This window comes from Sardina pilchardus, chromosome 15 (genome assembly GCF_963854185.1).
Source record: "Sardina pilchardus chromosome 15, fSarPil1.1, whole genome shotgun sequence".
Lineage (NCBI taxonomy): Eukaryota > Metazoa > Chordata > Actinopteri > Clupeiformes > Clupeidae > Sardina > Sardina pilchardus.
In genome coordinates, this window is record NC_085008.1 from 13,916,827 (window position 1) to 13,932,419 (window position 15,593).

The 15,593-nt window shown below is 43.2% G+C and overlaps 2 protein-coding genes and 1 non-coding gene across 4 annotated transcripts in view; 2 read left to right on the forward strand and 1 right to left on the reverse strand.

Moving 5' to 3' along the window:
* The window catches only part of mfsd14a1 (major facilitator superfamily domain containing 14A 1), a 10,262-nt gene extending 5,969 nt beyond the window's left edge, over positions 1–4,293 (reverse strand). Inside the window, exons 1-6 of the mRNA XM_062555351.1 lie at positions 4,023–4,293; positions 3,275–3,370; positions 2,868–2,930; positions 2,605–2,732; positions 2,216–2,330; positions 1,583–1,801 (exon numbers count right to left, since the gene is read on the reverse strand). Coding sequence (XP_062411335.1) covers positions 1,583–1,801; positions 2,216–2,330; positions 2,605–2,732; positions 2,868–2,930; positions 3,275–3,370; positions 4,023–4,103 — 702 coding nt within the window. The 5' untranslated portion in view covers positions 4,104–4,293. The remainder of the gene's footprint in view (positions 1–1,582; positions 1,802–2,215; positions 2,331–2,604; positions 2,733–2,867; positions 2,931–3,274; positions 3,371–4,022) is intronic.
* A 1,981-nt stretch (positions 4,294–6,274) lies between these two features.
* On the forward strand, positions 6,275–6,346 carry trnag-ucc (transfer RNA glycine (anticodon UCC)). Its single transcript has one exon. It is a non-coding gene; the product is annotated as a tRNA-Gly (tRNA).
* Positions 6,347–6,885: 539 nt separating this feature from the next.
* rpp21 (ribonuclease P 21 subunit) lies at positions 6,886–15,593 on the forward strand. 2 transcript variants are annotated; one of them, XM_062557002.1, is made up of 5 exons: positions 6,886–7,098; positions 7,274–7,374; positions 8,065–8,147; positions 8,549–8,683; positions 15,141–15,587. In XM_062557002.1, the coding sequence occupies exons 1-5, from the start codon at positions 7,042–7,044 to the stop codon at positions 15,254–15,256; spliced, it is 492 nt and encodes a 163-aa protein (XP_062412986.1). In that variant the 5' UTR covers positions 6,886–7,041; the 3' UTR covers positions 15,257–15,587. The 2 variants fall into 2 exon arrangements, with proteins under 2 accessions (XP_062412986.1, XP_062412985.1); XM_062557001.1 differs by having other exon boundaries at positions 6,899–7,098; positions 15,138–15,593.

Below are 15,593 nucleotides of genomic sequence, written 5' to 3' on the forward strand. Positions count from 1 at the left end.
CCCGGGTACAGAAAATTCGGTTTGTGACGTGGTTCGTGTAACTTCAAGTAGTTCAAATAGTTCCCGGAATCATAAAATAACCGCCTTTTACTGTCTGTTAACGAGTGTTCGATCCTAACTTCCGGGAACTATTGTTGAGAAAATATGGAACATTAGCGTCAATGGAGTTGTCGCAACTCTCTCTTTATATGGCTCTGCTAAAAACCACAGGGCACCTCAAACCCCTTGATATTCAGTCATCCAGCCAGTGCATCCAGCCAGTGCATGCATACCATGCACTCCAATATGTTTTCAATCCTTGGAATAAAAACTGTACTTTTTTTGTATTTAGGACAAGCTGGGACCCAGTATGACTATGAGTGTAGCTTCCAGGATAGACCAGTCAAATCTCCTACCTGTACCAGAACAACCAAAGACATCATATTACAAGTACACTTACTGTACGCTTACACCTACATATCTGATGTCGCTTTAAAACCTTGATCTTTTTTAGCTTTATCTGGAATGGCAGCCATAGGCTAACTGGTATAATTCACACCCAGTGAATTATGCTAACACAGTCATATTGGGCTATTGCATGCTCATAGAAGGGTTTGTGTCCTCTAAGCTAACTCTAGGGAAGACAGCAGCTAGGCTAATTTGCCCCAAAAGTTGCAGTATTCCTTGAAGTCTCTGCATTGGCTTCCAATAAGTCACATAATTGACTGGAAAGCACTACTGCTTGTTTATAAATCACTGAATGGAACGGGACCCAAGTCCCTACAAGACGTCCTTTGGTAGTACACTACACCCCAAAGACCTCTCAGGTCACAGCAGAAATATTTGTTGGTAAAAGTACTGTCAGAAGTTCCGACTCTGGAACCAATTTCCAGATGACAACAAATCTAGACTCAAAACCAAACTGTTCTCAGATGCTTTCTGCAAACCGATCAAATGCACTTAACCAAATGCATTTTGTCCTTTAATGTAATCTATGCTGTTTTTGTTTATCAAAGCTTTACTTACTCTTATTTACTATTCTTTGTTTTTGCTTATGAAAAGCACATTGAATTACCACCCTGTATGAAATGCGCTGTGCAAACAAACATGCCTTGCGTTACACAGCACGGTACCTGACCCAGAATCAGGAACTCAGGAACACACACACACACACACACACACACAGTTGTGAAAGACACGGAAGGGAAACGCCTGTGGTTGAGACACCCACAGGGAATGAGATTAGTGCACCCACACACAACCAGAAATGAACACACACACACACACACACACACACACACACACACACACACACACACACACACACACACACACACACACACACACACACACACACACACACACACACACACACACACACACACACACACACACACACACACACACACACACACACACACACACACACACACACACACACACACACACACACACACACACACACACACACACACACACACACAAAAATACGCCCATAACAGTCCGAAGCTGCTGGGGTACTCATGGTGAATGGATCAGCCAAGGAGATACACACACACACACACACACACACACACACACACACTGCAGTTGGAGTACTCACAGCGAAGGGGTCGGCCTGCTCCCAGGAGATGGGCGCTCCCCAGGAGGCGGGCCTCATCTTCTCGGGCAGCGACTCGGGCACGGCCACCAGGATGAAGCAGATGTCCAGCATGGCGATGGCCGACGCCAGCACCACCACCAGACTGTCCCCGTACACGCGGCCCAGGTACGCGCCGATCGCCGGGCTCGTCACCAGGCTCGCCGCAAAAGTGGCTGACACCTGCACAGCGTACAGGCACGCACACACACACACACACACACACACACACACACACACACACACACACACAGTCAGGAGTCATGTCATGAATCTGAATCTAAATAAAAATTTCATGAAGGCTGGGACGCTGAATTCACCAGGCCGTTCGACATGTTTCACACACATGCACACACACCCACGCACACTGGAACTATCACCGAGTCATACAACACATTTCACACACACACAAAAACAGGAACATTCATCAGGTCATACAACATGTTTCAACTACACACACACACCAGGTCATACAACATATTTCTCACACACACACACACACACACATACAGTACACACGCAGGAACACTCATCAGATCATACACCATGTTTCATACATACGCAAACACACACACACACACACACAGGAACACTCACCAGGCCGTACGCCATGCTTCTCTCATGCTCCTGTGTGATGTCTGCCACATAGGCAAACACCACCGAGAACGTAACGGCAAACACCCCGGACACAGAGATCACCGCAAAATACCACCTGAAACACACACACACACATAAACCAACACATGAAAAAACTCACAAATAAGCACACACACATACACACACACACACACACACAGACAGAAAGAAACAGATTGCAGACAGGTAAAGGTTATGTCTATGGATCTCTCTGTAAAACATCAACCCGTTGTGTACTAACTCATGAAAAAAAACCTCACGAGTCTCTGCATTTGTATGTTGGTCCGTCTGATTACACATTAACATCCTCTCTCTCTCACACACACACACACACAGGTGCGGTAACGTACCAAGGGCTGATCTTCATGAGCGGGATGGGGGCACAGGTAAAGAACACTGTGAGCAGCAGGAAGGACTTCCGCCCCCACACATCTGATAGTGCCCCGATTAAAGGAGCACTCAGGAACGACAGCAGGCCCTGCAGAACACACACGAACACACACGAACACACACACACACACACACACAGAGTGAGTTTTTCTAGTAACCTAGTGAGTTTTTCATTCAGTGAGTGAGAGCCGAAGAGCCCAAGTCATGGGACACTTTAACGTACCTTAACCCCCTGAATCAGGCCATTCATTAGGAACGTGTGCTTAGGGAAAGTCTCGTGGAGGACCTGAGAAACAGAGAAACCACAACAGTGAGGTAGCTGAACATTCTTCCTTATCCTGCACATACAGACAGAGGTGTAGTATATGTGATACGCAGGACTACGCCGTATACCCACTTAAAACGCACCACCGTCTCGGTATATCCACTTAAAATAGGCAAGGATATAATTAACATATGGGGTTGATCACAGTATACCCACTATAGTGCATCCACTACAGCTAACTGGACTACATCACTGCATGCAGCCCTGACATGCACGGCAAGCCCACTCATCTGAGAGGGTAAGTGAAATAGATCTGTCTGAGTGGCCTTGCTACAGACACCACAGCGTTTAGCAAATCCACTTACCACCAGCGTAGGAGCAGTGAGGAGACCCCATGCGAAGAACTCCAGGAAGATGACGATGACGGCATGGTAAACACTGGGCGACCCGAAGCCTTGTGACTGGAAACGAAAGAGTACCGCAAACGTTAGCAACATTTAGAGATGTTTTCTAAGCAAATTATGGATTTTACACAACAATCTCCTGCTAGTAGACATCATATCTAGTCAAAGGGTTAGCTGGACAGTAACATTAAGCTGATGGATTTGCCAGTTGCAACAGTTAGCAGGTCGAGTTTACGTGTTTACATGTTAAGCATCTCATCCATTAAAAAGCTCAGCATCGTGCAGAGTGCGGGGACTGGGTGACCACACACTTGGTCAACAGTAGCCTAACCTACAGTAACTAGCAACTAGTTTCAGGGTTGCGGTGACAGTCTGTATGGCGCAGCCTTCGATAATGACACCTTGTTCTGCCCAGGTAGCAGTCAAATGTTATCTAACGTCTGTTGTCTGCTCGACTGGTTGACATCTGGTGCTTGTTGTGATGAAACCTGTGGCTGGCTACAGAGCGAAGCGGGGGAAGGGAGGGAAGCAGGCAGCCAAACTTCCACACAATAATTATGCGCTGGACACTTTATGTTAAGCGCTAACATTAGCGATACAGCCCAAGACACCAATGCTAAGCACATTAACGATTTCTCGTTACAGCTCAAATCTACTGCTCTTTCCCAACGTGATCGAAACAGAAAGTAATTTCCATTCGGGTACTCACTGTCCCTCCATCCTTGATGATGATTTTTTTAGCCAGCAGAAGACTGCGATTCGCCCGTTTCTTCTTTTTGCTCTGTGTCATATTACCATCCTAATACTTCTTTTTAGAAAATCTACTTAACTTGTTACTATATTGAAACATTCGTGGATTGGATCGTACTATATCTTAAACGGCGTCAGAAAAAAATATATAATGGAATGAAAATTTTGTTGCTCTGGTCCTCTTCAGCCATTCACGTACTCGCCGCCATCTTCACAAAATCAAACAGACTGAGAACGTCATGACGTCGCATCATACGATTTTGCTCCTCTGTAATAACGTCACATCCCCCGCCCACTTGTTCTATCTTTGACTTCCTGTTACGTTTACAGTACAGAATAAAAATGCTATGCTTTTCTTTGTTATTATACAATTATAACTATATACAATTATATTATTAGCCTAGCCCTAAGACATTAAGTGTGGGCGTCCTGTCACTCATACAGACAATATTGGTGTGTAAGAACAAAAAAAGTAGTCTGGGCTATTGTCTGCAGTATATTGTATGATTGTAGGCCTACAGCTGTCTTAGGCCAATATGCAAAATGTTCTTTGTTTGGTCATGTCTCAGGTGGCAGTGCAGATACTGTATGTAAAAGTCGTTTTGTAAAAGGCAGTATTAATGTATCACACTATTTGATAGATAGATAGATAGATAGATAGATAGATACAGTAGATAGATAGATACAGTGCCTATGAAAAGTATACATGTTTTATAAAATATAAAAGTAACTGACCTAAATCAACAGCAGTCCAGCCTATAAGTCTCACAATTAGTGACATAGATATAGCCGGAGTGCAATGAATGTGTGTACTGTAGTATAATATAAAGACAGCTGGATCTGGAAGGGCCAGTTACTTGTCAATCAGTATTCTGGGCTGTAATACCACTATGAAGACAAAAGAACAATCCAAACAACTATTTGTGTGCATAAGCATAAGTGAGGGGAAACAACTATTTGTGTGCATTAGCAGAAGTGAGGGGATGGATACAAACATTTTTTCACTGAACTTCAAATCAGTGAACATCTCCCGGTGTTCCGTCATTAAGGTAGCCTATGTTAGAATAATATGCAAATGTGACGAGTGACCATTCAAAAAGAATAATGGTGGGGGAGGTCACCAAGATACCTAACTCTGAAGAAATGAAAAGCTTCATTGAGCTGAGTTGGGAGAAACTATGCATACAAACCGTCACCAGTCAAAGGTCTATGGATGAGTGGCAAAGCTCTTATTTAATCTTGACTGAAGAGAACAGTTCAGGAGGACAATAGAACTATGACTTGGAAGATTTACTCAGAACAATGAGCTGAAGCCTACAGAGAAAACATGGTATAAAGACAAGGTGAAGTTCTGTCGTGGCCGAGTAAGGCCCAGACCTCAATCCTATAAATCAGTGGCTGGATTTAAAAAGGGCTGTTCCAATGCCCTGCCAGCCTGGCAAAGCTTGAGCTGTTTTGGAAATAAAAATGTATACTGGTAATTATGGTATCCAGATGCAAGCTTATTGAGACATATTGACGTAGCCTGCATGCTTTTTTTAAAAAAAAAAAAGCATATTTCTGGCCTTTTTGCCTTCATTATGACAGCACAGCGAAGAGACAGAGAGAAAGAGAGAGGTGGGATCGGGACATGACCTCAGGTCGGATTCGAACCTGGGTCCCCGTGGCCACCCGTATGTGGAGCTTGTTGCGCCACAGCGCCCCCTCAGCCTCAATGTTTTTTTTTAAAAAAGCATATTTCTGGCCTTTTTGCTTTCATTATGACAGGACAGCGAAGAGACAAAGAGAAAGAGAGAGGTGGGATCGGGACATGACCTCAGGTCGGATTCGAACCTGGGTCCCCGTGGCCACCCGTATGTGGAGCTTGTTGCGCCACAGCGCCCCCTCAGCCTCCATGCTTTAATTGCATCCAGAGCCAAGAGAGATAAATAAATGTCATCCACACCTGACCAAAATGACCCAGCCAGCAAAACACTTTTATTCTGAAAATGCCATAATAGCCTAGACTTGTAGGTCAAATGAACCATCTTATTGACACATGCACACATAACAGAAACAGGGGAGGATGGTTTGACTCGTTAATATATTGTTTTTTTTCTCACTGCTTTAGCCACATTTGAGTCGTTTTGACAAACACTCAGGATAAGTAAACATATTGTTAATTCTGTTTTAGGCTTTTATTTTGAAAATATCTCTACATAGTGTACATCGGCGTTGGTGGTATAGTGGTTAGCATAGCTGCCTTCCAAGCAGTTGACCCGGGTTCGATTCCCGGCCAACGCAGATACTTTTCTTCTCTGCGACCATGCCTGCTGCGGGGAAACCAAAGAGGGGAAACCCAGTGACAAGTTACACATTCGCGGTTGATAAATCAAGTACAAAAATGAGTGGACAACAGGATGTGTAGCTTGGTGAGTTTCAACCGACCAGAGACTGAATTGAATTAGATCAATTCGTTGGAGATTTATATACCACTCAAAGTTTTGAAATGTAGTTCTTTGGCCTAGGGACTACGGGATGTTCCATGTATTTAGTTCGCTTTCTTTAGAAAATAGGCTAGGCTACCTTTAAAATGGACAGTTTGATAAACACGCTTCTGAGAGATTTGTTGGAGAATCTAATTTATAAGCACAACCTCCAACAAAGAGCTGTGGTAGGGAGGGAGAGGCACCTTCTTCAGCCAGTCCTTGAAAAATAGTTATTTACAGACAGTAATAGCTCATGTATGTTATTCCAGGTAGATGAGGGCAGTCTATATCTACACTTTACTACTTATTTTTCGCTAGGTGGCGATAGCATACCGATTGTTGGTAGCCTGAGCCTGACGGACGAAGAAATCTTAACAGGAAGTGATTTGCTGTTTTGCTGTCGCCTGCAGAAGCCGAAGCATGCGTGTCAGGCAGGCCAGTTTGGTGATTTCGGTGCTGCTCACTAGTGTTTAAACGCTTCGCTCCAGTGAGTGAGCCCGGCGGTAGGCTATGGCTGGAAATATCAAGGACAAGGAAGCTTTTCAGAGACTGAATTTCCTATACCAAGTAAGTATTCGTTTTCATTTAACCTAGAACAAGTAGACAACTGGTGAACGCTTCATTCAGAGGCAAAAGGCATAGCTATAGCCTTCTAGGAGACTACAAACACCAGGGAGTAGCCTAACGTTAGCCTGTGTGGGATGATAGTGACCTTTATTAACGTTAACGTAACCCCTTTTAGGCTGCACATTGTGTATTGAGCCAGAGTCCAGAAAACACAGAGCTGGCTCGTTTCTACTGTTTCACCCAGAAAACCATCGCACGTCGGCTGGTCCTTCGACAGTGAGTAAAACCTTTACAACACATAACCAGAGAGGGTTAAAGCGGAGTAATGAAGGATCTTTGACTTGTAAGGTGTTTGGGTCCATGGGAACCGTTTTCAGTGTTTGCTAAAATGTATATGCTATTTATTATTTATTCAAACTCAAGACTCACTGGCTTTGGCTCATTTTCTGTGAAGAACATTAAAACTTATTTTCAATGACTGCACAGGGTACCTATCTGTGTGTGTGTGTGTCTGTGTGTCTGTCTGTCTGTGCGCGTGTGCTGGAATGCTGTCTCTCTGCACACTCAAAGTTGCAAAATAGTTACATTTCCGACACTTGCACCTGCTCTGATTAAGTTCTAAGAAATAAGCATCAATATGATCAAAAATGTTGTTTCTATTCTTTCCCCACACATACATTGTTTATAATTGAATTCACTCATTTTTTCACAAAGAAATCAAATAAAAATCATTCATATGATCATAAATGTGGTGATGCCTATATAATTTCTAATTTAGCTGAAGTAAACATCTGATAAGTATTTTCACATAAATTGTTATGGCTGTATTAATTTAAAAGCCGTATGATGTGGGTCCACCACACCTGGGAACATTGGCTGAGTAACAAAAATATGAACACTTCACAAGGGTTAAAAGCTTCGATGCTGGCTTGAGAGGTGACTGCTTTTCCCCAAATCTCCATGCAGGGATCCTTCTGTGAAGAGAACCATTTGTAAGAGATGCTGCGGGCTATTGGTTCCTGGGGTGACGGCAACCCTCAGACAGAGAAGTAAGTCTCTCATCACAGGAAGTGATTTGTTTATAAGCCGCATTGTGTATAAGCAGCAGGACAGTTTTTTCTGCAAAACTATATTAATACCATATTAAGTGCCCCCATGTATTAACCTCATATAAAGAAAGAAAGAAATTTAGCAAAATCAATGTATAAGCCGCAGCTAATAGTTGGGAAATTACTGTATTAGTACTACTACTACTACACATGCATTGCTCTTTCATGATCTTTCTATGGCCTTATTTTGCAACTACCATTGCTTGGGAGAGCAATCCAGTCAGGCACCAAAGCAGAGCCAAATTGTAGGACAGCGAGCCGGCATCAGAAGTGATGAAACAGTGTTTTGATCTCATGAGGAAAATGGTGTGTGTGCACCAATGTGTCTGCTTGGTTTGTAGAGCGTAAAGGGAAACGGAGTGTGACCATGCTGCGGTGTCTGAGCTGCGGACAGACAAAAAAGCTGCTGAACAACCCAGACCATCGCCTGTGGGTGGACCAGCCCGAGGCTCAGCTGGAGAACCAGCCGCAGCAGGGTGAGTGTCTGTTCCTCTGTCAGCAATAGCTGGGTGAGTGTCTGTTCCTCTGTCAACAATAGCAGAGTGAGTGTCTGTTCCTCTGTATCAGTCACAGCAGGGTGAGTGTCTGTTCCTCTGTCAGCAATAGCAGAGTGAGTGTCTGTTCTCTGTATCAAGGAATGTTAGGCCCTGTCTACACGACAATGTTTTTTTTTCATCGGTTACACCTTGCGTATACATGACGCCAGCAGATTCGGGAATGAAAAACAATAGTTCTTGAAAACGGCTTCCAAAGTGGAAGTTTTTAAAAACCCCATTTTCATTTTGCGATGTAATCACAGATCTGCCGTTTTTATGACGACATAGCCCCCACCCCGAACCTCTGACCCAGCCTCTGCGCTTGACCTCACCTGACCAGACCCTTGGCAGAACAACAACAATGCTGGATCACCATGTGTGTGCTGCACTGCTGCATTTGCTGACAATGCTGGAACAAAACTTGGCAATTCTGCATGATTTCGACGACCAGCGACAGCGCATTAACAATAACCTGCATCAAATAGTCTAGGCTATTTTTTAATCCACCACCTCCCCCTGCTAGGAGAGTTTATGAACACGTAGCCTACTGTAATCAACTTAATGCAGAACTATATCCACGCGCACACGTTTGAGCAGGAGATATAGTCTAATAGTAGTAATAGTAATAGTAGTAGCCTAACTTATTTGCACGCACAACAAAATTAAAAGCGCCTTCGAGTTTCAAAATGTGTGACGAGGCGGAGCTGCACCTGTAAGATGTATGACAGAATCTCACACGTGAGAACTTCATTTTTCAAGATAATTGATCGGTCAGCAGTCAGTAGGATTGGTCAGAAGGCGGTAGTTTTTCACGATATGAGCTATAATTTAGCACATACACCAGATGGTACGGGTTGAGAATGCTCCTTTCATTCCCGCACATCGGGACTCCCGAAGCATCGGGAAAACTGCAACCGCAAGGGGGCAACATAGACCGCCCGAGTTTTCGAATGTTTACAGCCTACCTCACAGCTCTCTCACTCGACGTAGCCTATAACTCAGTCAGTCCAGCAGAGATGCCAGAGCAACGTTTTGGTCAACGGAGAGGGAGAGAAATGCTCCGCATATCCGTCTCATTTAATCATTAAAATGAAAGTGATTGGCGAAATTAATCAAACGACGTTTGAATAAACCATTGTTGAAATGAATGAAAATGGTTTTAGAAACCTATAGGCCTATCAGAAGGACTATTTCCTTCAATTCAACCTGAAATAGGCTAGGCTACTCGAAAGGCAACCTTAGATTAATTCATGAATTCATTACGGTTACAAGACCGCATTTCCGTGAATAGGCTATTATTGTCAACGTCAAGGCGAAGACGAAAGAGATGGACAAGATGGACATTTTGGCAACATTTACATGCTAGGAATACTTAGAAATGTGTAAGCTATTTTAAAACGGAGGCTTGTTCATTTTAACCGGCGACGTTTCAAGTACATTTCCCGAATAAAGCCTATTGAATTTCTCATCCAGCTGTGGCGCAAGTGGTTGATGCATAGGTATCGTATGCCAGCGACCGGGGTTCGAAACCTAGTCGAAGAACCTCTCCGGAACCCATCAAAAGAAAATGCATCGATTTATTAAAAGAAACGAAAGACTTCCTGTTTTGAGATTCTTTTTATGTTTGCGATGTCTGCTGAAAAGAAAAGTTAATATGTTAATTCGTGGTTCAGCGCGCACTCACACACATTTTTACATTGACATAGTGTCGGGCTCAAGTGTCGTGTCGTCCTCAGTGCCGCATATAGGCTATAATGTAGTGACCTGGTTAGACGAGTGTGGGGGAGGGGGAATGATCGCACAAGACAATAATGCTCTTCATGAAATGGATCTCACAGGCAGCTGTCTGTTTTTAAATGTAGCCTACTACACCACTTGCGAAATCGGACGTGGCACATAGCCTAATTATTAGGCTACTGGATAGCAAATCCATAGACTTTGTTCATCCTATATCCTTAAAATGAAAGTGATGACTGGCGAAATTAATCAAACGACGTTTCAATAAACCATTGTTGAAATGAATGAAAATGGTTTTAGAAACCTATAGGCCTATCAGAAGGAAATAGCCTTCAATTCAACCTACTCGAAAGGCAACCTTAGATTAATTCATGAATTCATTAGGCTACGGTTACAAGACCGCATTTCCGTGAATAGGCTGTTATTGTCAACGTCAAGGCGAAGACGAAAGAGATGGACAAGATGAACATTTTGGCAACATTTACATGCTAGGAATACTTAGAAATGTGTAGGCCTAAGCTATTTTAAAACGGAGGCTTGTTCATTTTAACCGGCGACGTTCAAGTAGGCTACGGCGACGTTCAAGTAGCCTACATATGCCGAATAAAGCCTCTCGAAATTCACATCCAGTTGTGGCGCATGTGGTTGAAGCATAGGTATCGTACTCCAGCGACCGGGGTTCGAAACCCAGTCGAAGAACCTCTCCGGAACCCGTCAAAACAAAATGAATCGATTTATTAAAAGAAATGAAAGATTTCCTGTTTTGAGATTCTTTTTATGTTTGCGATGTCTGCTGAAAAGAAAAGTTAATATGTTAATTCGTGGTTCAGCGCGCACTCACACACATTTTTACATTGACATAGTGTCGGGCTCAAGTGTCGTCCTCAGTGCCGCATAGGCTATAGGCTATAATGTAGCCTAGTGAACTGGTTAGACGAGTGTGGGGGAGGGGGAATGATCGCACAAGACAATAATGCTCTTCATGAAATGGATCTCACAGGCGGCTGTCTGTTTTTAAATGTAGCCTACTACACCACTTGCGAAATCGGACGTGGCACATAGCCTAATTATTAGGCTGGATAGCAAATCCATAGACTTTGTTCATCCTATATCCTTGGCGGAGATAATAATTAGGCATATCAAATTAAAAGCACACTACGACAGGTATACTTGTGTGATCACGCAACACAAGAGAGCATTTAGCGATGGGACAGTTGTGAATGAGTGCTTAACACCCTGGAGTCTAAATACCCCCGGGGGATTTGAAAAACTGTTCCAAACACACATCTCAATCTCTGCTTTTATCATATTATAGAGACACCATTAGAAGCCTTTAATCAACTCGTTTTCAAATATATAGCCTATGTTTTAAGAGAATATGGCAATGATAATGGCACTTTCTAAAAACAATAAATTCGTAGGATTTGTCCTCTCACCTGCAGCAGGCCCATTCAAAAGCCCATCCACCTAATTTGCATTTGAAAGAGCCAATCACTAAAGTGACACATTTAGTCTAGCCTACTTTATTAGTTTTTTTTGACCCCTCTAATAAATTGCCTATAGTCCTACTACGATAATGGAGGAAGGGCTGCCTAACTGTTCCCCCTAAGAGTTTTTTCATAAGATAAAATGTTTACTCTATTTAAGTTTAGGATTTGGTAGACAAGACAACCTCGGAAAAGTTCTTCAGATAAACAATGTTTTATTGAATTAAAGGAAAGAAAATGTATCGCCAGGGTTTCGGGGCTTGCGAAGGCATTCGTTGATCTTATCGATGCAGTCCTTGCGGCCACTTCTCCCCATCGTAGGAAACTTTCTGCTTAGTGTTGACAAAGGTCTTGACGTTGTGTGGCAGTGCTTGCTTGCCCTTCGATCCATCCCAGTTGGTGGTTTTGCACCAGGCTCTAGTGCTCCTTTGTGGTGATGGCTCTGAAGAGCAGGCATCCGTATCTACCAGTGATGCGCGGGCTGATCCAAATCGAGCGGGCGACCGCGGTCACCCGCGGTCACCCGCGGTTATGGGTCAAGAAAAAATATTTTTAATGATATGCGGGTCATGTTTGGTCGGGTCGGTAAAAAAAATAAATTGTCATTTATATCGTAGCCTACATAATTGTCTTTAGAAGAAAAAGACATAAGTTGCAGCATTCCCACTGAAACGCGATTCTATCCCCCACATTTTGTCACGAACATGTAGAAATGCACTTGTTGTTTCTGCGTAGACAGACCCTCGGCTACACTTGACATGCAGTTGTGTTCTGTTCTCAGAGCATATGCTTTCTCTGTCTATGATCTGCAGCTTTTATCTCGAACTGCTGGCCTCTACAGAAAGTGGCAGAATCGTCTACTGAGCAGCGAAGTTGCCGATGCAATGCGTGTTTCTCAAGTCTGATAATTTCCAGCAAGATCGAATGGTATTATGGAAAGAAAAATAAACTAAAAGTTTCCCAAATCAGGAAATATTTCTTAATTTAATGTCATCAAGGCATATAGCCTACAATTGGTATGAGCATGCAATATGTGCGTCCTTGCGCAACTTATAGGCCTAGTGGCTCGTTGGAAAGCCCCACGTCTGCTCTTCCCCACGTCGTGCAATAAAGGTTTCATCTCGCTGCAATTTATAATCGCGGAGCAATGGACTTTTGGTCCATTGATGAAGACGTTAATAAAGAGTTTCTTAATAATATTCTATGCCTGCATTTCATGCTTGGGAGAGCTTCAAGGCATTCATGTGAGGAACGGCTGAAACAGAATTTGTATAGGAAAATCCTAGGCTAATTATGTTCAATGTTGAGTCAAACAGCCACATTTTTGGATGAATGCTGACACGGAACAAAAAAAAGGTAGACTAAATGCATGTTTCCCAAATTCTGAGCAATTATAGGCTATATATAATTAGGCAATATAGGCTATATTATTGTTTTACATGCATATGAGATACCAATTTTGCATAGCTCAATGACGCTACGACTAAGTTAGACTAGGCTACTTTTTACAATAAGCGGGTCGGGAAGCGGGTCGGGTCCTGTATTTCAATATTTTTTTTTTGCGGTCCGAGTTGCGGTCGGGTTAGTTGTAAACGGCGGGGCGGGGCGGGGCGTTCAGACACGTACCCGCGCATCACATCTACCAACGTTGCCGCGACTCTGTTGGTGAATTCGAGCATGTTGTTCTAATCTGGGCCAACAGCAAGCAAAGTCACGTCATCGTGCTGAGAAGGAACTTGAATGCTGTTGTCGAATGTGGCAGAGAATACAGAAGAAGACTTTAACTATTACTTATATATTCTTATGACGAAACGCGAAGAAAAAATACGAGGACTGACCATCTCGCCTCTCCGCGTTTCCCCCAATATCATGGCGACAAAGAGAAATACATATGATTTGACATTTTAATGTTTGTAGCGCGCCAGTTTACCCAGTGTGTGTGCATTGAGTAGTTCCTTAAAATACGGAACAAAGAGCGTCCCGTAGGCTATCTGTTTAATACAGAAGAAGACTTTAACTATTACTTATATATTTCTTATAACGAAACGCGAAGAAAAAATACGAGGACTGACCATCTCGCCTCTCCGCGTTTCCCCCAATATCATGGCGACAAAGAGAAATAAATATGATTTGACATTTTAATGTTTGTAGCGCGCCAGTTTACCCAGTGTGTGTGAATTGAGCAGTTCCTTAAAATACGGAACAAAGAGCGTCCCGTAGGCTATCTGTTTAATACAGAAGAAGACTTTAACTATTACTTATATATTTCTTATAACGAAACGCGAAGAACAAATACGAGGACTGACCATCTCGCCTCTCCGCGTTTCCCCCAATATCATGGCGACAAAGAGAAATAAATATGATTTGACATTTTAATGTTTGTAGCGCGCCAGTTTACCCAGTGTGTGTGCATTGAGTAGTTCCTTAAAATAGCCTACGGAACAAAGAGCGTCCCGTATCTGTTTAATACGGAAGAAGACTTTAACTATTACTTATATATTTCTTATAACGCTGGCTGTAGGCGATTTCTATAACCATTTTCATTCATTTCAACAATGGTTCATTGAAGTGTCGTTTGAATAATTTCGCCAGTCATCACCTTCATTTTAATGATTCAGTGAGATTAAGGAGTCGACTATTGACGGATATGCGGTCTTCATCATTAAATGCAGTTGAAACTTTCTGCCACCTGGTGGTTGTTTGGGTACATTGCCTTAGCCTCGAAAAAAATCGGCTTGACGCACTGCGGGATCTCTTCGGGAGTCCCGCGGGAGAAGGTGCATTCTCAACCCGTACCCACTGTAACCTGCTCCCGACCAGGTTTGGATGGAAGCATAAGACCGTGATACAGCGACGCTAAAACAGATCCACTTTCGTATGACTGCATACCCTAGCTTTGAGCGCAACATACCTTGCTAAGCCACTATTTGAGCTTCGTAGGACACCCCACTGGTCTTCATTGCAAATTGGTTATGATTGTTTATGATTAGTGCTTGTGCTTGTGCCAAATGCCACTTTGCAGGTCTTCAATGCAGCTGATTTCCTCAACATGTAATGCGTTGAACTGTTGTTCTCCTACACTGGCATGCATGGGAGTCCTCTGTTGTTTGTAATAACAATGGAAGGTGGGGGCTCATTGCAGGTATGTTTTTTTTTCTCCTCATCCACAGCAGAGACCTCCGGCCAGAAGAAGGAAGCTCCTGTTCCCGGACCGTCCCAGACCTTGACACCAACCTCCGGTCCCTCTAAAGGGAAAGCCCCTGACACAACCGTGACACTGGACAACTGAGGCACCGGTCACTGTAAATCAAACTGATCTTGCGGACAGATATTCAACGCCTGGGTGATGCTGGTTACCATAGCAACGGTTCAGCACAGAGAGCGGTGAAGGACTAGAAGCTGTCATTCTGTTTTCTGAAGTTATCGGTCTTTGAGCGGTCTTTTGAGTTATCGGTCATTTTGAATGGGTTCTTATTATGGGATAGTGGAAGATCCATGGCTGCTGATTAACCCAGGTGTAGTTTACTCTGATGCACTGTGATGTTAATAAGCACACATTTGGTTGTCGTTTTTTTAATCTGTACAGGATTATAGTTTGGTTATATTACACTATTTTTTTTTTGATA